At 33.9% G+C, this 27,564-nt stretch overlaps 1 protein-coding gene across 50 annotated transcripts in view; it reads left to right on the forward strand.

Annotated features, from left to right (window-relative positions):
- slo (calcium-activated potassium channel slo) overlaps positions 1-27,564 on the forward strand; it is a 297,333-nt gene that overhangs the window by 128,179 nt on the left and 141,590 nt on the right. For 20 of the 50 annotated variants that reach the window (XM_073962642.1, XM_073962671.1, XM_073962655.1 and 17 more), the window contains exon 8: positions 12,125-12,216. The exons of the other annotated variants lie outside the window; for them this stretch is intronic. In XM_073962642.1, coding sequence (XP_073818743.1) covers positions 12,125-12,216 — 92 coding nt within the window. The remainder of the gene's footprint in view (positions 1-12,124; positions 12,217-27,564) is intronic. 50 annotated transcript variants of the gene reach the window in all.

Genomic DNA, 27,564 nt, shown 5'->3' on the forward strand with positions numbered 1-27,564 from the left:
AATCGATTTTCCTGGCCAAAATTTCAATTTTTTGTCGTCACCGATTGTTAATTTCTATATGGGATTCGATAGTAATCTTATTGAAGTTAATAAAACGAAAAAATAGGACAAAATATTGGAAGGTGTGGGCGTGCTGCTAATGATGACAATTTTCCCCCATTCTGAAAAATACGTAATTTGAGCAAATTTTTGGAGAAACAAAATTGCTATTTCTCGGTAACTATAACAGATATTTTGTTCGTTGTTTTTATTGTTAGATAGGTAGGATTGTTTCATTTAGAAATGTTTTAATAAATTACCGTAGCGTTTACCCAAAGTGCGATATATTATTTTTCCTCAGATACTAAATTTTATTGAAATTCCAACTTTAGAAAAAAAAAATATATTTTATAGTTTATTTATTGGAGTTCTACACTCTTTTAATAGACACGAAGATATAAAAACACTAACACTCGGCTTTCCTTTTTCACTTGCATCATTGGTCATTAAGCTCGATTTTAACGAGAAATTAATTAAAATTAATATTAAAACTGATCTTCACCTTAATAGGCAACATTTTCAAATAAAAATAAAAATCAGCTTGAGCCAGACTGGGGTTTGAACCCACGTCATTGAAAAACACATGAAAAACAGTGTTGTGACTACGTGTTAGTGTTCAGAGCCAAAATCATGAAATCATTGTCATGAAAGCCATACAATGATTGAACAAATATTCAGCATGGTAAAAAAACAAATAGAATTTGAAAGTGGAAAAGTTAGATGATAGCGAAGCCGTTCCACAGCCGATATATCTGAAGAGCCTCTACCAAAGCGAAACATGTCACACAGTGGTGGTTGTGTGGGTTCGAATCTTCGGCTTTCCTTTTTCACTTGCATCATTGTTCATTAAGCTCGATTCTAACGATAAATTAATTTAAAAAACACTAATATTTTGATTCAAATTACACTGCAGAACATTTCGAATGGCGATGGCTTACAGGATCTCTAGCAAAAACTTCATCACGCCATAACGCGGAAGTTCGACTTACGGCGGATCTGTCCTTCGGGGTTCTTAATATACTCACCAAGGGATTTCGTCTCCAAAAGAAATTATCTCTGCCCCAAAATTTGTGTTCACAGTGTTATTTAAAACAACTCAAAATTTTAACATTGACGTTAATTCCTCTGAAACTGCTAGACCGAATTTGATTGGTTTTTATTGATCGGAAAGCTGTCCGTATCCGTTCAAAATTAAAAAAACGATTCTGAACCGCTGTCCAGCGTAGTTCGTTTTTGTATGCGGTTTTTCCCCCCTTAACGCCCTTTTGGTGGTGAACATAATATCATATCACTTCACTCACTATTTTAATAGCCTTCGCTCAGAGATTTTTTTCTCGTTTCGATTTATCGAAATGTAGATGGATATTCGATGAATAGAAAACGTTTTCCTGATGAACATTAACCTTGTAGTTTTCTTTGGCCAACAAATCCAAGTCCCTTATTCTAACTTTTTTGTTTTATTATTTAGAATACTGACTTCTATTTTTTTAATGGTCACGCTTAATTCTAGTTGTAGTTAATCTTCTAAAAACGGGTAACGGGTAAGGCACATCCACAATTTTTTTTGACACATTTGACATGGAATACTTATGTACATATATAAATTTATTTTTTTTTAATGAAAACTCACATCTCGAACTAAGTTCTATTCACTTTATCATGTTTAATTTCAAGTACTCCCAGCAACATGTTTCTCTTCCTTCAAGCATGGACAAATGTTGATAGTTATCGATTTTTTATTTAAACTTATCTTTTGGTGGGGCTTTCCTCCCACTCTGCCCTCAATCATCATAAGTTTTTAACTGAAGGATTCCATTCATGTCATTTTCTTTTTTTTTTTTTTTGAACACCTTATTTTCACCATCACCACCACTACCACCAACAACACCAGGTAGTTTAGATTTTCTAGTGCGTTTGAGCCTGTTAATAAATATTAAATTGAAGACAATAAAATATAACAAAACAAAACAAAACAAAAAAAACATGAAAATTAATTCGTTATCGTTGATAAAACAAATGCGTGTTGTTTCTTGTTATGATTCTACTACATCGTAATGACATATTCTTTTATTTTATTAAATTGTTTCTTTCAATCATTTAATTCCAAAACACTCACCGCAATCCCAGTCTCTATAAGACACAGTAGTTCTAATTTGAAATTAAATAACAAATTTGTATTTGGATCGAACAAGATATTCTTTTTTTTTAGAAATTATCAGTTGAAATATAAGTAATGATAATTTTGATATCACAAATATAATTTCAAAACTTTTATTAAAAAATCAAATTCTCTTTTGAGGCAAAAGCTGTTCCTGAAAAGCAATACGGTCAAATAATGTCCTTGGGCGTGGACATGTCCACGGCTTTCTTTTTCTATTGGGAAATATATCGTCACCTGAAATGACCAAAGACGTAACCCTCAACGTTACCCTTTGAGGGTTACGTCTTTGGGAATTTCAGGTGACGATATTATTTAAATTTGTTTTAAAACTGGGAAGTCCTTAAAAAACTGGATATAAATATTCATACGCAGCGTTTTCCCCTATTTCTCAAGACTTTTTTTAATCAGCAACAACAAATCAGAGAAATGTTATAAGTAGAGTTGGGAAATCTCGTTCAATTGAACGATCCGGATCACTACCTGGTTCAATGGACACAGGTAATTTCTTTGACAAAACTGCGTATACTTAATTGTACACGTGGGTTTTTCTGACGTTACTCATTCGTTTTTGAACGAGGAAAGTGATCCGGATCGTTCAATTGAACGAGATTGCCCAACTCTAGTTATAAGTCTGCAGAAATGTCAGAACCAAAGAAATTGGAAAGTTGAAATATTTTATACAAATTTCGATTCGGGCGTATGTATGTTTAAAAGTAGGTTTTGAGTATAATTTATTTTTTGGTCTCAGACGAACGTTAATATCATTGGATATTAGACAACACCATGTACTCGTATATAGACAATACTTACCTTTTGCTAATGGGGGATTTGTGGCGTAGATCTCAATAAAAATAATTCACATTTTTTCGAAATTCCTTTTTGTTTCCAAGTTTTTAAGTGGTAGGGAATTTTGTTGCAATGACACTTCCTATTTTTCGAGATTTTTATTTATGTTGATGACATTTTGCCGGTGCACAAATATGTATATCGACAATTCCAGGAGTTATTATAAAAACGGTTTAAGCTTTAATTCTTTAGATTCTAGTGAACAATTTCAAAACTGCAACAAGGTTTATAAGTTGAAGGTGGTTTAAAGGACAGCTTTTGCTCTAAGGAAAAATATTAAAATAAACACAACCAATAACGATCATCCAAGCTTTCAAAAGCTTTTAAATTAAACTTGGTTAAAAAAATTACATATTATAAAACAGCTTTCAATGACAAATTTAAGCTTTGAATAAACACTTGGACAAAATAAACAAATTCAAAAAATTTAAGACATAGATTTTTTAAGTGCTTAAAACATTTTTAATCATTAATTACTAAGCTTGATTTAGAAGCCTTATTAAAATTAACTTATATATCAATGGCTAAAGCTTACTTAAGCTTTTATTAAGCTACTTATAGTATACAATTAATAATAACAACCAAACAAATCCACAACACAAACGAACTAAAAATGAAATCGACTAAATTGAGCTTGAGCTTTTAAATTTTAAAAAAATCTTTTTCGATTCAAAGTTTTTTTTTTGGAAAATTCAAATTCTCAGTGTTGTGATTTGCCATTTAAAAAATCATATAAACTAGAATTCTATTTTATTAATGAATTGTTGTGTTTACGTTTTGTTTTTCATTACATCTTATTCTCATATTACATCTATGATGACATTCTACTACATAGAAATCGTTTTTAATGCGCTACTGCTGATTGTGTTATCCCTTACCTCCACTCATTTTGTAATAATTTTTGTTTTTCTTTAATCGTTATTTTCCACAATTTTTTCTCTACCTTAACTACCTCGTACATATCCCAAATCAAATATTTTACCACTAAGTGTAGAGAATAAAACGTTTTCATTCTGTTAATAAAGAAATGAAAAAAATACTGCATCTCCACACAAAATCAAAATCTTCGTACGAACAGCAAGTATCTAAAAAACGGGAAATAAAACAGAAAAGGTCACGCATTATGAACATATTTCCTTTCGAAGGTTCCCATTCATCATTGGTTAGGCAACAGCGTCTAAATCTAGGAATTGTGTATTAATCTTTATCCGACCACAATATGTCGAATATGCCATTTAGTTAAATTAATTCGTTTATCCCACTATAATTTTTTTTGTTTTTTTTTTTTTTAAGAATTTTGAATTTAGTTTGATTTTTCCATTTTTAAATAAACTTTGTTTTATCTTTTTACTCCTGGAAAAATATAAGAAAATATTGCTCAAACAAATAATATTTATCAAAATGTTTAAAAAGATCCATACATGTTGGGACAAAATGTTCTCATATATGTTGCCAAGTGACAGTTAAACTTTTTAATGTTAGTACCGGTTCACCCTAGAGCAATAATTTCATGAAATTATGCGTTTATAGTTCGAGTTCCCCTCTATAGCAATTTCATAAAATTACTTTAATATGGAACTCAATCTTAGAAGGCCTAATTTCATGAAATTATTTCATTTAAATCGCTTTAGTGTTAACCGGGACTTAAACGTATTTTACATTTAACATGTTTTATAAAAAATGCATCATTTAAATTGTCAATTTCATACCATATCTGTCAAATAAATGACGTAAACTCCCAAAAGGCCTGTTTTAAGTCAGCGATGCTATCGCTCATACTTAAAGGTGTAAACAAACCACATCAGCACCAGCATCAATGTTTTAAGTCAATGACAGTACTCTAGCATCTATTACTCTTAATCGCAGCCATAATTGACACAAGTACTATCAAAAATATACACATTGTTTTATAAATATTTTTAAACAATATGCAATTTTTACTATTACTATTTTATTAAAGTTGTAAAACATAAAAAGTTAAGAAAAGCCAACAAAAATGCAGTGTGAAATATTTAAGAGAAAATGTGTCAGATTCTCTTTGTGCATCCCTGTTTTAAGCGCAGGCGCAAAATGGAAAGCTCTCTTGTCTATTACAGCTGGTTATACTTTTATTATAGTATCGGCAAAATTGGGCGCACCTTTTCTAGAGAGAGATAGAGAGAGCTTCTCTTTACACCAAAGATTAACAGGAAGAGAGTATTACTGTATCCCAGTGGGAAAATGTAATCGATGGGAATCGAACGGGTAATACAGAGCCACTATGTTTTATTGATTACCGAATACATTATTCGTAACACAGTGCATGTCCTAGGAAAATAATATATTCCTTTATAGTATCCATAGAAAGCATCGTGTAATCTATGGGTATATTCTTTTATAGTTCTTTAGTAATACATAAAGGAATTCATATACTGGAATGCATCGTATTATGTATGTATTCTCTTTTTATAAATAATTTATTCCCCCGGTATGCCTTAAGTAATTTATTGGATTAAAATAGAAAACCATTAATTTTAAATAATTTTTTATTTATATTTAGAAATATAAGGATTTTATGTAGTTAAAAAGTATTCATAGAATACAAAAAATATTCATTCATTAAAAACAGAAATTAAAACAGTTCATTAAAATTTTTTAAATTAATTATTGCGTTGTTTTTTGGCCAAATGCGCTTTTTTAAATTGACGCACTTTTATGAGGTGTATCGCCTTTCTTATGTCTCTTTCGTACTCCTTTTTATCACATTTTAGTACTTCTACAATTTAAAAGTATAAATTATAAGAAAAAGGAATATGGAATTTTGACAAATTATACTTACCAAACATACATTTTACAAAATTACGTCTCTATTGTTACACGACACAAACAAAACTGGCAAATTTATGCTGCGACTTGAAGGCGTCGGCAGATAACGGGATTACAAAAAATACAAAAAGAAACATTGCATTCCCTTGTCGTATCCAGTGGGAATGTAAGAGGTAATTAATATGAATTTTTTGTCAAGTGGAATTACTCGTTCGATTCTTTACGGTATATTTTATAACGTATCTTCTATAATATATTTAATAATTTCACTTTTTGTCCAATTATATTCTTTTCTCGATTCTTACGGATACGTTTTGGAACGTATTGCTTATAATGCGTTAATAAATATATTTTCAATGTAATATGTTCCCAATTTTCCCACTGGGATGTTCGTGTATGGTGACTGACCATTGGTGAGACTTAATTTAAATTAAAGGCCTGTGTATGGCTGCTCTACACCAGCAAGCGAATTCAAGAAAAAACTAATATTTGAAATGTCAAAATTCATAAACAGAGGTGAAAAAATATGCCTGTCTGCGTACTCGATAATTTGTAATAATTATTACTAATGTTGCAGATTTTGACAGTCGTATAAAGGAAAAGATGCTGAAAAAAATGTTTCAGCAACATTTAGTAAGTAAAAAGACACACCAATTGTTTTCGCCGTCACGTAATGTTTTTGAAACGAATTTCTTTACTGTCAATCCAGGTAGACATTTTCCGGGAAAAAGTTGTTATCGTAGTTATTTTTGTTTGACATAACAGAAAAAACCAGCTGATCGACCATACAGCAAGATTTTTTTATTTTTTAGATGCATCTACCTGTTTCTCTACAGTTTGACATTTCTCTACCTCACAGCGAATTCAAATGACAAATATGAATTTTGACAGCTCAAATCGAAATCAGCTGGTTTTGGGTGGGGAACTTGTATAATTGGACCATGGTTCAGGCAAAGTGTTCTAGTTTACTCATGGCACAATAATACAGGTACAACGGCAAAAACAGCTGATCTTCATACCAGTTGTCAAAATGCATTATTGTGAATAAAATGGCATACAAAATGTAAACAAGCAAGTCACAGTAATGCATTATTGTGAGCAAATTTGACGTTTTACATGATTTGATGTAACACCTTCTTATTCCACTATGAGTTTACTCTACATTAAAAAATCGGAATTCAGAAATTTTCTATTCAAACGTGAGAAAAACTCTGATATCAGAGCCCCCGGCAAAAATTGTTAGCTGGGTTGCCTAACCCTACACACACAATTCAACTAACTGAAAATGCAATCACACAATAACAGGTCTCTAAACTTAAGAGTCTCAAGCAGCGTCAGGCACCATACTTTTCTATTACATACTTTACGGGGTGTCATTGTGTGAGTGCATGCTTTTTCAATGGGTTGAATTGTGTGTGTGGAGAGAGCGACGTTAAATTAGCGCACACGAGCGCCTAATCGCCTGACGCTGGTCTAAAGCAGAATTCGGCACCTCTTTACTCGCGAGTAAGCAAAGAGAGCTTCTCTCTCCACTAACTAATTGACAAACCATGCACTAACAACAGTGTTCAAATTGTTGTTGTTATGTGCCGATTTCTGGTGTAAACATAGATGGGCTTTCTCGCACGCCAGCGTTGCTGTGGTTTGTTTCTCTTTTTCGTTGTTACAACATAAATAAACATTTACGGGTTGTTTTGTTATTTTATTTTTAATAAAATCATTTTTTGTAATAGTTTAGATGTCATCTGTGTGTTAAAAATATTAAAAAAGTAAATCAATTCTAACAAAAACGCCGTTTTATTTTTCCCTTAAAAAATATTTAAGAGTATTTCGACCATCTATGGGTGTAAAGCAGCCATATACGTTAAGGTGACTGCAACAACAAAATATGTTCTCTTTGTTCTCATTTGTCGTGGTTTAGCAAAGGAAAGACTCGCTCAGAGAGACTAATACACAAAATATTTTGAGCACCATCGCACCGAAAGAAAAAAGGGTGTCGATACCAGAAGTATCAATGAATTAAGATCATTTTGTTTTTTGCCCATTGATATGGGACAAGAGATTATTGGATTGTACCGCCACTACAACGGGTCGACACCATAGATCTATTGGGTGTAAGTCTGCGGGCCGATCAGCAAAATTTTTCTCAATGCGGTCGGATGTCTTGAACGCCTGAGATAATTCTGGTTCTGGCTTGGTACGCGTGGGTAGTGTTCGACGTCCGCAAATTTTGGAGGATTTTGTTGTACATTCACACCTTGTTTGACTGAGCAAGTATGAATCGCTTTCAGCAAGGCAACCGGTGACACTCCGTTGGTATGACATCTTGGATGTGGAGGCTGTACACGGTGCTTTTGAAGCAACTTTAAATGGAAGATGTTAACACCTGGGAAGTTTTTGCGGATTCTGAAACTACAATGTTCATAGATGAGAAAAATCAAAAAAATCGCCGGAGCGCTTTTTAAATAAATCGCGATTCAAGTTGACAATTTTAGGGGTTTTTTAGGCTTTCACGATTTTGCTTGAAAACCGCAAGTCCTATCAAAATGGGACTAAAGAAAATGTTGTAGCTATGAAAATTCTCTACAAGATTGACCTTTATGAGAATTTCATAGGTTTTATCGTTATTGAGATAAAGAAGTTTAAATTGGGACAATGCATTGACAGTATCGCCTCCTTATAAAACAATGTCATGACTGCAATTTCCAACTAAAACTTATATATCTCGAAAATGGTACAACCAAGGAAAAAATTACGAAACCCATTCTTGTAGAGAATTTTCACAGCTTCAATATTCTCTCTAGTCCCATTTCGATAAGACTTATGGTTTTCAAGCGAATCGTGAAAACCTAACAAAAAGCTGAAAGTGTGACTTGAACCTCTATATATCTCAAAAATGGTAAAACCTATGAACAAATCATAACGGTCAACCCTCTAGAGAATTTCACAGCTATATCACTCCTGATGTACCTGATGATGGGGATGGATCCTGTCCGACAATATGGTGGTTGGGATATCTATGACATATCGGCAGAAACTTTCGAGTGAGCAACACGATATTAATGGACAGTGTCCTTAGGCACCACTTAGGCATGGCTTTGAACTACTTTCATTCCTTTTTGGTCTTTGTGGTTTGAAGATATGGAGGTTGTAGAAGATCACGCCCACTAAATTTGGGGTTTGGGTTGTTGCTATTGTCCTGTCAGCCAGTGACACTCAATCGATGTTCTTTGAAATGACATCTTGGTTGTCGGTGTTGTAATGCCATATGCCCTTCCTGATGTGTCTAGGGGGTAGATCCTGTGCCGGTTAGGATGCCATCAGCCTTCGATGACATGTTAGCAGTAACTCTAGATTGAGCAATACGTTATGCACTGACAGTATCATTGCATCCTATCCTTACCGCACTCGACGTCTACACAAATGCGGTAGCGGTTCCTACACGGAGAAAAAATGCAGCAAAAAATATATGTTTACAACAGTCCCTAACATAACATATGTTTGGATGCAAACATATATATTTGTTTGCTGCATTTTTTCTCCGTGTAAGCATCATTTTGGGTGGCAAGCAAAAACTGTTGCAGGTTGTCGCTTTAAAATCAAATCCTTATGAATTTTTCAGCGACTACATACTTCAAGAATGTAAGGAGGATGTCGAAGATCACGCAGATAGATTTCAGGTTTTGGTCTGTTGGTCCCCAGCAATGAATATCAATATCCTTCTTACCTCCTTTATCTATGACATTAAAATAGTTGCGGTATATTTTGGCGCTGATAGCTGTAATTTTGTTCTTCAAAACGTAGCTAGGGTATCGAGGTAGGCATTGATTTTGCCCTTCAGTTCATTGATGCACACTCCGGTAGTCATGATGTTTCAGTCATATGTGCAAGTCAATAGTTTTCCACCGTCTGGAGGGGCAGGAGATGTAGATATGAACAAGTTAAAAACTGGATAAACCATGATTAATTGTACGACTCTTTGACTTCTTTTCTCTAAATTCCGCCTGCTAATGTAGTTGCATAATCATTGTTTGGTTGCACTAGGCCATGTGGAACTCAGGATGTAGCCAAACAGCACTTCATGATCTACTGTGTCAAATGCCTTTGACAAGTCTAAGGCTACTACTATCGTCCTTTCGGCAGGTTTTTCTGTGCTTAAGCCGTTTGCAATGTTCTTGACGACATCTGTGGGGGTATGTAAACAAGCTACTCTCTACACTACCAGTATGGTGAAAAATAAAGGTTTATTTCTTAAACATGTTACAAGGCAAAACTACTTACTTTACACCTTACTAAGTAAGGAGTACAGTGTCACAGAGCGTGTGTTCCCGGCTTGAAATCCGAGTGTTGTGTGGTTAATGCTCATCGTCTGCACGCGAATTTAGACAACCCTTAAAATCCTTATGCGAGACACAGTGTGTAATGTGTTTGGATAGAAATGAGAAGTTCGAATGATCAAATCAAAAAATGATCAAAGCAAAATAAAAATGAAATTAAATTGGAGTGTGTTGAAATTGAGAATAAATTAGACACAACTGTTCTAAAAACATAACACATGATTTTTCAGCTTATTTGTTAACTTCTAGTGGCCATAACTACCCTGTAGAAAATTTCAATAGTGAATCTGTGCTGACTTACTACTGACATTGTCAACAGTACTACTGACAAACTGTAAACAACTCATGTAATTTCCTATAGACATTTTGTATGAACGTGTCATTCGAATGTCAGTAGTGACATTGGAACTAGTAAGTCAGTAGTGTCAGTAGTTGCTGAGTGACCATGTGTTGGCATTGGAGGTAGTGAGTCACTAGAGACATTGGAGGTAGTGAGTCACTAGAGACATTGGAGGTAGTGAGTCAATAGTTCATAAAGGGTCATGTGTCGACATGTCGCCACTTTGTCTACTATTATGGTGACAAAGTCAACACTTTGTCAACATGTTGTCAACAATTGATACTTTTACCTTAATAAGAAGAAGAATTGTTTATATTGACAGCTGATAGCCCGACTAAGCATCTACTTATTTTTTCATTTTTTAATAATTTGGTGTGAAATAATATTGGCAGTTCGTGAGAAAAGAGTCTGCTTCCTACAGAGTAAATATTCAGTGCGAAATGTTTAAATACCAAAAATTATTATAAAAACCCATTATTTTGTAATGGAATTTTCTGGTGGGTTGTGATACAGAACATATATTTACATCAACAGATGGGAAAATTGAACATTTGTTTTATTTGGCGACATTTAGTGACCATAGAATAACTACGTAGTTTGTACGGCATGCCCGTGTTAAAATGATGGGTTAGTAGGTTGATTTGTAAGAAGTTATGCGTACCAAGAAGTACTAGAAAAACGCGTTATTTGGTAATATGGGTTTTACCGGGAAATTCTGGTTGCGACGTCGGCGATATCGTTCGTCATTATTATAAGAATTTGTTGAGGGAGGAACAACTTTCAGTATCTTTTAAAGCAATATTTTAAGCGGAGAGATAAGAATATAATAATTAATTTGAGCAATATTTTCTTATTTTTTTTTTTCTAATTTAACTTTTATTTTTAATTTAATTTTTTAAATTTAACTCCAAAACATTGTAGATTCTTTTTTTCAATATGTAATTAATTTCTTTGTGTTCAATAAGATTGTAAAATAATTTAAGATTTCAGATTCGTCTACCTCTTATTTTTTGTACAAAAGAATATTTAAGCGAAGTGTGAGTGTGGGAATTTTCTTTCGTTTCTACTACTATCTGTGTGTATGTGTGCATTAGTAAATAATCTATTTTCTCAAATTCCTAGTGTATAAAAAGGCAGTGTTTTTGTAAATAAAAGGCAAAACTAAAAAAAGCTTTCAATGTGACAATAAAATTAACAATAATTGGTTATAACTAACTTTATTCCGATATGTAAAGAGTTAACGAAAACAAGAGGGTCCTTGAAAGAAACCACTTAGAAAACAGGTGTAATTGTATATAAGTATAACAGGTGTAAGAGTGCACGAGCGCGTGTGTGTGAGCTGAGTGCCAACTATGAATGAATGTGTCTTTTAATAGGGTTAGACTATAATTTCTATAATTCTGTTGTGCAATAAAACAATTCAAACGACAATAACGTCCATAAATATTATTAGTATTTGCATTTGTTTTTGTATTATGAAGAAGAGAGAATAAAAAATAGAAGATCAATATGAAATCAATATTGTTACAATTAACTGCAACTACAACAAATAACAACAATATATAAATATGTGTGTATACATCAATCGATATATAGGCTGTGTTCGCTAGTTGGATACCAGAAATCACAGAACTGGCTGCCCAAAGAAGCAAATATGGTGGAACATATAGCAAGGATCCTAGAAAAAGGTACACACCAAACAAAATCAAATCAACAATAATTACCAATCAAAAAAAAAAAAAAAATCCACCAAAACCACCACCAAAAAAATTAATAATAATATTAAAAAAACCAAAAACAACAAGCAGCTGTACCGCCTTTTTCTCTGAATAACAATAGAAATTTTAATAAAAACAAAATATCAATTCTAATCAATAAAGCTATTCACATAATCTTGTCCAGTTTTTAAAACTATATACACAATCCAATATACATATTTATTATTTTTAAGTTTTCTTTTTTTTTTCTTCTTTGGTTTGAATTGATGATGACATTGTTATTCAAAGTGATTTCGAATCACTTTTAACATCAATGTTTGTTAAGTTTTTCTTTAAGATTTTCAGTTTTTTTCGTTTTTTTTTTAATTTTCCTATATTTTTTGAACCATTGAAAACAATTGCATATTCAAACATTTGATATTCATTTGTTTGTTTGTAACCTGTTGTTTGTTATAATTTTATAAATTTATAAATATAGTTTTTGAATCAAAATGTTTTGTTAATTATGGAAATGATAAGAAAATTAATTATTTACAAAAAATATAAATTAAAGGCTAAAAATTGTGAAAAAAAACAATGTTTGTGAAATTGGTCTTTGCGAATACTACTTGGCTATAAAATCGAAAAAGGCATTGATTTCTTGGCGGCATGTGTGTTGTGTTATTATATTTTTGTTACAAAAAAAGTACTATTTATAAAAAAATGAAAAACAAAAACAAAACCATAAACATTAAAATACCTTTCAATGTAGGGTTATTAGAATTCAGTCAATAACTTTAAATAATCGAAAGCGAAATAAATCGAATCCTCTTTTAATTTTCTTTGTTTTTTTTTTTCAGTTCATTTAAGTGGAGCTTTCCCATATCTATATAATTATGCAATCAAATCGGAATTATATAATGCTTATTTTGCTGGTGGTTATACATTTACCTTCTTCTTCTTCTGTAAATCACTTGTCACTCACCACAATCATTAGTTGGCTTTATTAGTTTTTTTCTTATTATTATTATTATGAAGATAAAAGAGAGTCTGCTAATGCCATAGAATATTATGCCAATAGACCCTGAGAAGTGAGGATAGTACGATGTAAAAATGTAGTTTTGTAACACCTTAATACTCATTTAAAATTTATCTCATGTTTTTATACCCTCAGCATTTATGCTAACGGGAGTTTATACACGTTCATACGGGCAAAATGTGCCTCATCGAATTAATGGTTTTTAACCCCAAGTATGTTTGGACGAAATACGTTTCAGACAATTTGGAGTCGATTTAGCCATGTCGTCGTTCTGTCTGGCTGGCTGGAGCGCACGATAACTCTCGAACGGATGAACCGATTCGGTTCAAATTTTGGCTTTCGTAATATTTTGTCCAAACTTAGTTTAAGTTCGAAGATGAGCTATATCGGTCCACTCCTTCCGGTACCTCCCCCACAAAAGTTCCAAAATGTTCGGAAAATTTGTGGGTATGATAACTCTTGAAGGGAGTAACCGATTTGGTCCATACTTTGCACATGGTGAAATTTCTACCAGACTTAGATGCGGTTCCAATATGGACTAAATCGGCCCATTCCTTCGGGTACCTCCCACACAAAATTTCGGATAAGTTCAGTTTAGGACCTGCTCTCGAATCGCTTTGATTTTTGTTGCAACAACTTGTATTCACTTCCCCCCATTTGACGGTCCAAAACTTGGCCTCCTTAATATTTTATCAAAACATAGTTTAAATTCGAAGATGGGCTATATCGGTACACTCCTTCATGTACCTCCCCCACAAAACTTCAAAAATGTTCGGAAAAATTTTGCGCACGATAACTCTTGAAGGGAGTATCGGTCACTTCCTTCTATACTTTGCACATCCTAATATAACTACCAGATATAGATCAGGTTCGAATATGGACTATATTTGTCTACTCCTTCTGGTTCCTCTCACACAAAATTTCAGATAAGTTCACTTTAAGACCTGCTCTCGAATCACTTTGATTTTTGTTGAAGCGATTTGCATTCGCTACATCCATTACGACGGTAAAAGTTTTTTCAGGGTAAGTCTATATTTCTTGGGAAAACAGCCCGAAAGGTGTAAAAAACCCCTATGTCACCATATGTGGCGTTCGGAGAGCACAATAACTCTCGAACTGTTCAACCGATTTGGTCCAACATTTGGTCTTCGTCATATTATATCCAAACTTAGTTTCATGGGCAATACCGGTCCACAACTTCCGGTACTTCTCCCCAATATTTAAAAAATGTCACTAAAATGCTAGGACGATATCACTTGAATGGGGCAACCAATTTGGTCCAAACTTTGGATCTCCTAATATTTTATCAAAATTTGGTTTAACTTCTAAAATGGCCCGTATCGGTCCTTCCTAAGGGTACCTGCCCTACAAAAGTTCAACAGTTGTGTCTTAGTGCAGTTAATTCCTAATCCACATTTTTGTCGGCAAGTTCAAATTTCCAAAAAGGGCCACAAAATTCTGATGAGACCTTAAATACATTCGATCTGTCAGGAGGTGAAAGTTTCGCTTCACATTGGCTGAGGGTAGATATCTGTCGGCAAAGCCGACTGACACATTTTTACTTGTTCATATTAATTCTAATATGTACTATTTTGTCTCTTATGGTTGAATTTGTGGTAAGGCTCACGTTACTCACATCATTTAGCGATTTACACAAAAATCGGTTCAGATTTGCATATAGCCCCCATATATATCTTTCCCCGATTTTGCTATAATTCGCTCAATTTTTGATGAATATCCTTCAAATTTAACATGGGAGGTTCCTCAGGTCCCTGTTCATTTGGCATTTGGGGTTCCCAATGGGGAAAGATATATATGGGGGCTATATCCAAATCTGAACCGATTTTTAGAAAATCGGTGAACCTATTCAGGGACCTAAGAAAATATCACATATCAAATTTGAAGACTATTCATCAAAAATTGACCGAGTTATAGCAAAATCGGGGAAAGATATATATGGGAGCTATATCCAAATCTGAACCGATATGGACCAAAGTTGAAATTTTTCATTCCTATTCCCTCAAAAGTACTTGTGCAAAAATTTATCAACCTAGGTCAACTCCTTCTATTTTTGTCCACTTTTGTATGGAAGCGGCAACACTGTGCCACGTGTCTACCATCGTTGTGATGTTGGCTTGTGGTGGACATGACGGTCAAATAGTAAACAATTTATCAATGTAGGAAACAAGTATGAGGATAGTTAGTCCCTGCTCGGGCGCCACTCGAGTGTGTGACAAGCAGAAGGAGTGACAGCACAGTATAGTTGGGTTTTTAATCAATTTGGGGATTTTATTTATGAACTGATCGTGTGACCAAAAGTTTATCTTGGTTTAAATGTGTATCTCATGTCGGATGCTTGCCGTACGTACATGGTCAGGAAGGTTCGCATTCCTTCCGCATTACCGAGATGACCTGGACAAGTTCGTCCCGTATATACAGCTATGCCGGAGACGTGGATATCTGCTATTCGTCCTGATTATTCCACGGTAACTGGTTAAGTTGTTCCAACTAGAGCTCAATATTTTTTCAAGGATGCCCACTAAAAGGCTTATTCCACATAACAAATTTTGTTTGTTGTTTGAGTAGAGAGTGAAACTAGCTCGAAAAAATATATCGAGTATACTCTAATTTTCTATGTTACTCAAATAAGAACGCATATGCTTGGCTCGTTTTCGAGTGGGAGTAAAACATAATCGAAATCGAGATGACTCTTGCCGAGTACTCCTTCAGTTTTTGTCCTACCTTTGTTTTTTATACCCTCAGTCTTTAGGCTAAGGAGGGTATATACACTTTGATACGATGAAAATGTGCCTCATCGAAATAATGGTTTTAGACCCCAAGTATGTTTGGACGAAATGTGTTTCAGACAATTTGGAGTCGATCTAGCCATGTCCGTCCGTCTGTCTGTCTGTCTGTCCTGCTGGCTGGAGCGCACGATAACTCTCGAACGGATGAACCGATTCAAATTTTGGCTTTCGTAATATTTTGCCCAAACTTAGTTTAAGTTCGAAGATGGGTTATATCGGTCCACTCCTTCCGGTACCTCCCCCACAAAAGTTCGAAATTGTTCGGAAAGTTTGTGCACACGATAACTCTTGAAGGAAGAGACCGATTTGGTCCATACTTTGTATAGCGTAAACTTTCTACCAGGGTAGTATGAGGTTCCAATATGGTCTCAATAGGTTCACTCCGTCGGGTACCTCCCACACAAAATTTCGGAAAAGTTCGGTTTAGGGCCTGGTCTCGAATTGCTTTGATTTTGGTTGTAGCAACTTATATTCAGTGCCCTTTATACGACGGTGCAAGTTTCATCTGGAGGAAGTCCATGTTTCCTGAGAAAATAGCCTGAAAGGTGCAAAAACCCTTATGACACCGTATGTAATGGTTTGAGCGCAAATAACTCTCGAACGGATCTGCCGATTCAGTACAAAATTTGGCTTTCGTAATATTTTGTCCAAACATAGTTTATGTTCGAAGATAATTCAAATCGGTCCATTCCTTCAGGTACCTCCCCTACAAAAGTTCAAAAATGATCGGAAAAATTGTGCGCACGATAACTCTTGAAGGGAGTGAACGATTTGGTCCATACTTTACACATCTTAATACATCTACCAGATATAGATCAGGTTTAAATATGGACTATATTTGTCCACTCCCTCGGGTACCTCCCACACAAAATTTCGGATAGGTTCATTTTAAGACCTGCTCTCGAGACACTTTGATTTCTGTTGAAGCAACTTGCATTCGCTACCACAATTACGACGATAAATCTTTTTTCATCGGCAAGTCCGTACTTCTTGAGGAAACATCCCGAAAGGTGTAAAAACCCCTATGTGTAGTCGCTGGAGAACACGAAAACTTCTTCTTCTTCTCCTTAAGGTACCTCCCCCACAAAAGTTCAACATTCGTGTCGAAATGCAGTTTAGGGTCTCTTCGAAGATGCTTTGGAAATGAATGCCGATGCTGTTCATTGTGGTCCTGCTGTTAACAGTCATATTATGTTTTCCGTGGACAAGTCCATGCTTCCTGGCATACTGGTTCAAAAGTTATAAGATGACCCACTGAATGCTTAGTGTGCCCAATATATATCAAAAAGATATGACTCTCAAAATCAGATCCACTTCCTATGTCGTCTATTCCTTTAAGTAGCCCCAACGCAAAACTTTAATCCTAATCCACATTATCGTCGGCAAGTTCAAAGGTACAAAATGGCCACAAAATTCTAAAAAGACCCGAAATACATTCGATCTGTACGTAGATTAATATTTCCATTCACATAGGCTGAGGGTATATCTCTGTCGGCAAAGCCGACTGATTCTTTTTTACTTGTTAGTGTGTGTATTTTCTCAATTCGAAAAAATACGTGGAAAATTACTGTAGCCAATTTGTTCCAAGAAAGCCTACTGTGATATGGTTTCCACTCGATTTTAATCTTTCTATAGGGAGAGAGTTCTAGTACTTCACGACTAGTTTTAAATCGTGAGTAAAATCGAGCAATTCGGAAATCTACGTAAATGCGTTTTTACAACAATTTTATTTTTTGCTGGTTCACAATCATTAGAAGAAATAAATTGAAAATATTTATGTGAAAATGTTGCCGGTTATATAAGATCATTATAATAATAAATTTAATCACTTTCTTGTTTGAGTTGAGCTGAATGATCAAAGATTTTTTGCAAGTGTAAAATTAAAGCCGAAGAAAACGGACATATCGGCTGTAGAGTGGCTTCTCTTGCAATCCTTCGAAACTCACAATTATACTGAAGTTATTGTAATGCTGTAACTGCAATATTGTAATTAAGAGACTAAGCTTTGCCATCGAGCTTTGATTTTTCAAATGCAATGTGTTTTTTTTTTTTCAGTAATGAACTGTTTCTCATTCAAACTGTATGCCTTCCACGACAAACGCTTTTTTTAGCACAGCCTTCGGGAGTTATGTGTTGAACGCTAACACGTCGTGATAACATTTTTCATATGTTTTTGAGGACGTGGGTTCATACCCCGACCCGGCTCAAGCTGATCTACTTATTTGTGTGGGTTCGAATCTTCGATTTTCCTTTTTCACTTGCAAAAAATTTTCAATCATTCAGCTCAACTCCAACGAGAAATTAATTAAAATAAACACAGATATTAGTTATCGTAACATTATTTTTTTCTATTAACAAATCTGATTTTTTCGTGCGCTTTCATTCTAAACTTCAACGTGAAAAACAAATTTCGTAGCAGTTGTGTAAAATAAGAAATCAATTTTCTTAACCATGTAAGAACAATGTAGTCCATCTAATTACACTGTGAACACAAATTTTGGGGCAGAGATAATTTCTTTTGGAGATGAAAGCCCTTGATGAGTATATTAAGAATCCCAAAGGACAGATCCACTGTGAGTCGAACTTCCGCGTTATGGCGTGATGAAGTTTTTGCTAGAGACCCTGTATGCCGTCAGAAATTAGCGTTATATCTTTGCACACTATTGCTTTAGCTTATTTTTGAGATAACATGTCTGCAGTCAAATCGAATGAGGATTATTTTCGTAGAGCACTTCGACCTTCTAGCTCGCTTCCTTCAATGTCCTTTTCGCCATTTATTTTAAGAGCCGCTATTAAAGTACTACAATATGACGTTTTTCAGCTTAGAAATGTTCAGCAAAAAAGTCGCTCAGAAAATTTTAGGTACGGCTCTCATTGACAACTAATCGATTTTTTCGCGTTTTCGTGGTCGTTTTGTGCATTTAACCTGTTGTTGTTTTTTGTATATTCGTCACAGAACATACAAAAAACAAAACACAGTTTTTTCTGGGCAAACAGGGGCGAATGTCAAAAAATGACTATAAAAAACGCGACAAAATCGATTAGTTGTCAATGAGAGCCGTACCTAAAATTGAGCGACATTTCTGCAGAACATTTCGAAGCTGAAAAACGTCATCTTGTGGTACTTTTATAGCGGACAAAAAGGACATTGAAGGAAGCGAGTTAGAAAGTCGAAGTGCTCTACGAAAATAAGCCTCATTCGATTCGACTGAAGACATGTCATCTCAAAAATAAGCTAAGGCAACAGTGAACAAAGATATAACGCTAGTTCCTGACGGCTTACAGGGTCTCTAGCAAAAACTTCATTACGCCATAAAGCGGAAGTTCGACTCACGACGGATCTGTCCTTCGGGGTTCTTAATATACTCACCAAGGTCTTTCTTTCCGTGCCCCAGACTTTCACCTCCATTTTGTTGCACAGTGTTATTAGATAGCCTGAAGATGTATAATAATTTTACCTGGGTAATTTCTAACATTCTCACTTCTCTAGGGCGAATTGCTATTATGTGACATAAACCCACAACAGGACAAATATTTTGATCGCTGTGCGAGCGTTTTTGACAGTAGCACAGTTTATTGTATTTGTTTTTTGAATTACCATTGAATTTTGGAATATTTTTTCTTTTTTTGTGTAAAACGTTTGTTTTTGTTTTGCAATATCAATAACATTGAACCCTCCCTTCTCTTGAGTCTCCTCTGTAATTTGCATGTAAATACTTACATACATATTTCAAGTTACGCCTAATTTTGTAGTAATTTTTTGTTTGTTTTCAATTTTTGTTCGTCTAAGTTTGACTTCTTGTGAAAGAAAAGCATACCGGCATTCACTCCAAGTAATTTACAGAAGTATTTCAAACTAAATTTCATTTATAAAAAATAAGTATTTATTTTTTTTTTGGTTAGTAGACAAAAAACTGAAACAAAAAACAAACATGTTACCACAGAAATCGATGAATCGATTTTTCAAAATATTTTAAATATTGATAAAAAATATACATTAAAAAAGGAAATAAGCTGAATTGTAGACAATCCAGATAAATATTTTTGTAATAAAGAAAAAATATATAAAACATTTTGATTGCAAGAAACCTTAACTAAAATTGCTTTAGTCCCTGAACAAAGAATTCCCATCACTGCTACAATTGCTATTGAAGAAATTTTCTGATGTACTATTTTATTTTTTTTTCGTTTTTCAATTCAATCCACCATCAACCTTTGGTCTATAGCATACATTTTAAATAGAAATGAAACATGACTTTGTATTTTTAAATGTTGAAACCAAAAAACTGTGTGTTTTCTAGTTAAATTTTTTTCATAAGAAAGGCAAGCCAATGCTTGCAGCAACTCAACCTGGAATTGACAAGGATTTTTCACCAATACCTAGAATAAAAATGGCTGGAATAAAACATTTTTCAACAATGATTTTTTCCAAACATTTGAGAAAAAACATTAAAAAATGGAATGAAAAATCAATTGTTTGATTTTATGCAATTATTTTTGTTTAGTTCGATACAATTAATTGCCTTGTTTTTAATTTCAATTATAGTTTATTTGGTTTATTTTAAAGCTTTTGTTGTAATTTTGAATATTAAATACCTTATTATGTTTTTGCTTTTGTGTTCCTATTACGTTTTCTTTATTAGTTTTTATTATTTCTTATTTTTTTTTTTTTTTAAAGCAAACATAATTATGCCGTAGTTGTGTTAAAAGTTTAAATAAATATTAAAGAAAAAAAAAAACAAAATCGTTTGTTCGATTGTTCGTTTTGTTTGATTAACAAGTTCAAGTTATTACAAGTTTAGCTTAATGTTTGTTTTAGTTTTATTTTTCCATACTTTCATTAGTTCCGTTCTACCCCCAAAAATCCTTTTCTGGTATTTCATAAGTTTTTAGTTTGATTTTGTGTTTTTAAAAAAATAAACTCTTGGCAAATGTTAATAAATTAAACAATCACCAAACTGTTTTTCAAAGTAATTCAAATATATAATTTTTAATATTTAAAAATCAATACCACTTTTTCAAGTTTTGTTTGCTTGCACAGACTGTATGCCGCAGCCACGCATATTTTCCAAAAAAAAAAAGAAAAGAAAAATAGAATAAAAATAACACCAAAATATATATCTTTATCCACTTAAATCTAAACAAATCTGTATATAAAATATAGGTTATATGTTTTATTTTTTCTGATCTCTCATCATATTCTTATTATCATCAGTATTGATTTTCTTTACACAACAACAATAATAATAATAACAAACTAAGTAGATGCGTTTCTTAGATATTTGATTTTAGTTCAACAAAGTTTTCAATATAAAGTTATATAAAGAAAACACTTTTTTTAAATAAACTATCATATTTTACACAAGTAATAATGTCATTTTGTACGAGTTTCTACAAAATGTTACCGATTTTTTTAAGTAACAAATATTTTTTAACAAACACACACTATTGTTTAGATCTCTAATTGCCTCTTTTTTGATTTTCAATAAATATTCTTACACTTGTCCCCAAGAAATCGCAGCCTTTATTCATAAAACAGAAAAAAATTGAAATAATAATAAAAAAATTATTTTAGCCTTTAGTTAATTATGTACATATATTGATATTTTTAAGAGAATTCCAATTAAAATTTGTCTATAGGTAATGTTTGTTATTACTTTACGGATTTCAAACTATGTTTATATCAAACGTGGAAATCATTTCCATTGAAATATTTCGGCGTTTAGAATGATTTCTGTACATTTAAGAAATATGGCATCTATCAAAATGTTTGAGATAGGCATATCTTTTTGTTATATGAATTTGTCGATGAGAAGAATTACACAAACCCACATTAATAAAATATTCTGAGTAAGGTTTAAAGCATTTTTCTTAATTATCAACATTTTGTGAATAATCTTAATAACTACCCATCAAAAAGTGTTCTTCCAAAAATAGCTAGTGCAATAAATAAAATGATTTTTTGTTGTTGTAATGCTAACATAAACGTACTGTAGGATAAGAACGGATGAGTACTCAATTAAGCATTATTTACACTGGTACCTATATAACATGTTTTGAGCAAATATGTCATATATTCAATTTCACATCTTAAATGACGCGTTTTATTAAAAACCGTTTGATTTCAATTGTTTTAGCTGAAGAGTAGAAATGCAATTTCATTGAATATCTGTAAAATTAACGACTTTTTTGCCACAAATACATGGTTTAGGTGCAAGTGTAAAACTTGGTTTAGACTTATTCGATTTATTTGACATATGTATATTGAATGAAAATGACAACTCAAATCGACTGGATTTGCTAAACCACGCATAGTCTAAATGTACGGTGACCAATATTTTTGGATGAAAAAAGAGTACACATACGAGGGCTACTACATAAGTTTCTGGGCTCGGGAACAATGCCAGGCGCCATTTCCTTTGGAAAGGTTAACATTTTCTAGCATAAGAGTACTCAGTACGGTTTGACGTATTGCGTTTTTACTGGGGTTAAAGAATTAATTTCCAAAAAAATATGGAATTTACTTGTGAACATTTTCGTCCGACCATTTTTCACAATTTTCTACGTGACGACTACGCGATGAAACAACATCACCAGGGTTTCGTAGTCTGAGTTGGAGTCGAGCAATTAAGCTGTAGTCGGAGACTGAGTCGAAAAAATAACTTGGCTCCAACTCTGGGCAAGAATTTTTTTCTACATTTATCAAAAATTAGATTTCAAGAGCTTTTTTGAGTTGTAACTTTATCGTGAATTTGCAAGGTGGGTCGATTTCTTAATATACGATAAGAAATGTATAATATTTTAGAATATTTGTTTTAGATACAACACATTCTTGATCTAGAATATGATAAATGATATTCAAAGAAGATAATGATCTAAAATTGCTCATATTCCTGAACAAAAGCCTGCCCACTTCAGAACCTCTTACACAGAGTTTCAAATTTCGGTGATCTTGTATTTTTATTATAATTGTAGAAGTTTTAAACAAAGAAGTTTTGTAGTTGTGTATTATATTCGACAAATGTTCTTTTCAAGGAACACCTCAGAAAATGCCAATATATAGGACAAAATGGAAACTTGTGCATATTTTATCCATATTGAGTGCTATTAGGAATTACCCTCGGAGTCAACTCCGGCGTCGGAGTCGAAACAAAAATGGCTCAACTCCGAACTTTGGTAGCCACACATAAAAAGTTTAGTGTAAAGTAATTTGAGATTTGTGAAATTGATTGTAGAGGAGCTCTATCCTTTCCGCTCTCCACCAAAACACTCAATATATTTTAGGCAAACTTTGTACGTCAAAGAGAAACGACATAATTTGGCCGGCCAGATGACACGATGGTTATGTCTCTTACACTTGCCGCTAATTGTGGTAGGGGCGTCCTCATTGACCGAGATCTATCTCAAAATTACCTTTACCGAAAAATTTGTACGTGTGTCTACGGACATATGTAGGTCTGTGAAAAACTGGCTTAATGAATTCAATCATGGTGGACGCTCGCTCAACGAAGAAAGTAGTAAGTGTGGTCCAAAAACTGCCGTTGTGACAGAAAATATTGATTCCGTGAGTAAACTGATAAATCAAGATCACCTTTAGAGAGGCATCCTTGGAGTTTTTTTTCACCGGCTTCAATTCCATACTGCCTTAAAAAATGTTTCTTATCGATAGATAACGTACCGCTTGGTGCAAGAAATCTCAAAACAAAAAAAAAAAACGATCGCTATATAAGCCTTATACGATATTATACGTATAAGCCCGAAACAAACCAGCAATCGAAAGAATACGCTGTTGACACGTTCAAAAACCACGTTTTGGAGGTGTTTCAATAGAAGTGCAAAAAGTGCTTCATCAATTGATTTGAGCGCGTGTAGAAGTGTTCAAATCAGTGATTAGAAACCACTGATTTCATTTAAACAACGACAATATTTGGTTAAATGTCTGATTTCATTGTATTACCTTTGTATTCACATGTAATTGTAAAATAAATCAAAAATAGAGGACATAGAGTACACGTGATGAAAATAGAGGACAAATAGAGTACGCTGAAAAAATAGAGTACGGACACCTAAAACAGAGTACTGTCCTCTATAATAGAGTACGGTTGGTCACCGTATCTAAATGGGATATAAATTAGGATCTATTATATTGTTACGGAATTAGGGTTTAACTTAATCCCGTGTTGGGATACGTACTACAATGCAAAAGTCGACTTTTCTTCTTTTGATTTTTAGTTAAAACTCAAAAATCGATATTTTGATTTCTACTTAAATCTTAAAATCGACTTTCCGTTCATTCGATTTTATTAGGCCTGTTCGATAACTTCGTAAGCAAAAAGTGTTTGCAAGTTCTTCCAAGTACTTGCAACTACTTCTCATTTCTCTTTTATTGAAAAAGTTTGTTATCGAACAACATTAGGTCTGTACGATAACCAAAAAGTTTGTACAAATTTGCAGAAACTTTTACAAAATGCTGTTCGATAACAAAGTTGTGAAGTAAAAGAGAGCGAATTTGGAGACAATAGTAAGAGAATTTTGGAGAGCTTTGGAGAGTTTTGTTTACAAGTTTTTGCAAGAAAAATTTTTCTTGTAAGAAGACGAGGTAGACGAAGTCTTTTACTACCTCAATATTATAGGAACCAACTTCCACAGCCGGTCCGACCTCAATGGACGCATTGCGCGTCGACACCATCAACTTGGTCTTTTCACCGTTTACCGCCATAACCACTTTAGCAGATTCTTCTTCGACCTTCATAAAGGTATCAGTTACTTCTTTTACTGATCGGCCTATGATGTCTAAATCATCAGCATAAACAAGTAACATGTGACTATTGGTGTAGATTGTGCCACTTCTTTTGACGTTTGCCTCTCGTATAACCTTTTCCATCAGGATGTTAAAGAGATCACACGAAATGCTGTCTCCTTGTCTGAAACCTCTTTTGGTACCAAACTCTTCGAAGAGGTTTCCTATTTTAACTGAGGACCTCGTGTCAGTTAAAGTCATTTTGCAAAGCCGGATGAGCTTTGCGGGGATACCAAATTCAGACATGGCTTGGAATACCTTTGAACGCAGCGGGCTGTCGAAGGCTGCTTTATAATCGACAAAAAGATGGTAGGTGTCGATCTGCATCTCTTGGGTCTTCTCCAGGATTTGCCGCAGGGTAAATATCTGGTCAATGGTGGACTTGCCAGGTCTAAAGCCGCATTGGTATGGTCCAATTATCTCGTTGACCATTGGATTTAGTCGTTCGCACAATATCCCTGACACGATCTTGTAGGCAATAGGGAGTAGACTTATGCCCCTATAGTTAGAGCATACAGTCTTATCTCCCTTCTTGTGGACGGGGCACAGGTTACTCAGGTTCCAATCGTCGGGTACTCGTTCTTCCTGCCAGATGGTGCTAACTAGCTGATGAATACACCTTATCAGCGTGTCGCCTCCGGTTTTGAACAGCTCGGCTAGTAAGCCATCGGCTCCTGCTGCCTTATTATTCTTCAGCCGATTTATTGCTGTCTTTACCTCATCTTGGCTGGGCGGTATACATTCAATACCATCTTCTGGGATTGGGACTGTGGTATCTTCGTCGTCTTCGCTGCTATTGGATACCAACAGTTTTGAAAAATGTTCTTTCCATATCCTGAGTACACTATCTGTATCAGTTACCAAATTACCATGCTGGTCTCTACAGGAGGATGTGCCTGTACCAAAGCCATCAGTTTGATGCTTGACTCTTTAGTAGAATTTTCGGACTTCATTCTGGCTCCTGTACATCTCGAGTTTTTCACACTCCCGCTTTTCCATCTCTCTCTTTTTCCTGCGGAAAAGACGTTTCTCCTCTCTCCTTTTCTCCTTGTATCTCTCTCGTGCGCTACGCGTTGCTACGGATTGTAAAGTAGCCCTATATGCCCCATTTTTCTCTTCGGTGGCAGCACGACACTCCTGATCATACCATGGATTCCTTGGTGGAGGCCTCTGGTATCCAAGTATGGATTTTGCGGCTGTTTGCATGGAGTGGGCAATGCTTTGCCATTGCGCTGATATGTTATCGGGATGACGAGTGCTTTGATTAAGCAATTGGGCTAGTTGAGTGGAATATGCTGTGGCTATCTGTTGTGATTGCAGCTTACCGATGTCTAACTTTCGTGTTGTGTCTGTTCGTACTTTGTTTGCTATGTTTAAGCGGGTGCGTACCTTTGCTGCAACAAGGTAGTGGTCCGAATCAATGTTTGCGCCTCGGAACGATCGTACATCCAACACGCTCGATGAATGTCTTCCATCTATCATAACATGATCAATTTGATTTCTTGTTTTCTGATCTGGAGACAGCCAGGTGCCCTTATTAATATCGAGATGATTACATTTTTTTTCACTGCTACAACATTTTGTCTAATCTCATTTCGATAGGACATGCGGTTTACAAGCAAAATCGCGAAAACCTAAAAAGTCCTAAAAATGTGAACTTTGACCGCGATTGATTTTTTTTTTTTTTTTGATTTTTCTCATCTATGAACATTGTAGTCTCAGAATCCACAAAAACTTCGCAGATGTAAGCACTTTTCATTTATAGTTTACCGTATTTACCATTAAAAAGTACGACAACAAAGCAAAAAAAATTTATTCCATAAATATTTGAAAGGGATTTACAAATACTAATCGGCTTAAGAGGAATCTTTTAGAACTCAAATGTTTTGTTTTTTATGTATAATTTTTATCACCTTTCTGAATTTTCTCCTTTGTAAACATTGTATGTGAGTAAAACGGAGTTGAAAGCCAAAATGTGTACTTTTCAACAAACATTAAGTAAAAACAGTGGATATTCTGAACATTCCAAATTTCAACAAACATTACCTACAGACAGCCAGATTTCTTATCATTTCTTAATAATTATTTTTTTTTTATATTTTAAACTACATATATTTTTGTTAAGTTTTATTTACCATAAATTTAATAATAAAATACTCAAAAATAAAAAATACTCAAAAAATAAAAATAACGTTTCCGGCGATAAATACAACCGGGCAACAACAAAATGTATGTATTTACGTATGGATTGCTATCCTACAAATGTCTTCGCAATTGGCCTCTAATATAAGAAAACAATTATAATTAGGATTTTAGATTTTTGGTAGGATATTTAAGGCAGCTTTCCTTCACCCCTTGCAGTGAAACAAAATAAATATTTTATGTTTCGACAATTAAAAATCGTTGACAAAAAAATGTTTTTTATAAAAATTTCTACCAAAAAATGTTTGGCTATAAAAAATTGTTACAAATTTGTTTAAAAAATTTTAATTGATAATTCATATAATTGAAAACAGGCGATTTTTGCAAGTTGTATACCCGAGATTATAGACTTGATTGGAACAAGAGCCAAATATGGGGGCACATTAAAAAATGAAAAGGGTCGAAGGTGAGAATCTTTATGTAGTTAAAATAAAATAAATACTAACGAAAACAAAACAAAACAACAAGTATGAAAAAACTCAATAGTTTTA

Source organism: Musca autumnalis, unplaced genomic scaffold (assembly GCF_047663935.1).
Source record: "Musca autumnalis isolate F117 unplaced genomic scaffold, ASM4766393v1 scaffold_1, whole genome shotgun sequence".
Classification (NCBI taxonomy): Eukaryota; Metazoa; Arthropoda; class Insecta; order Diptera; family Muscidae; genus Musca; species Musca autumnalis.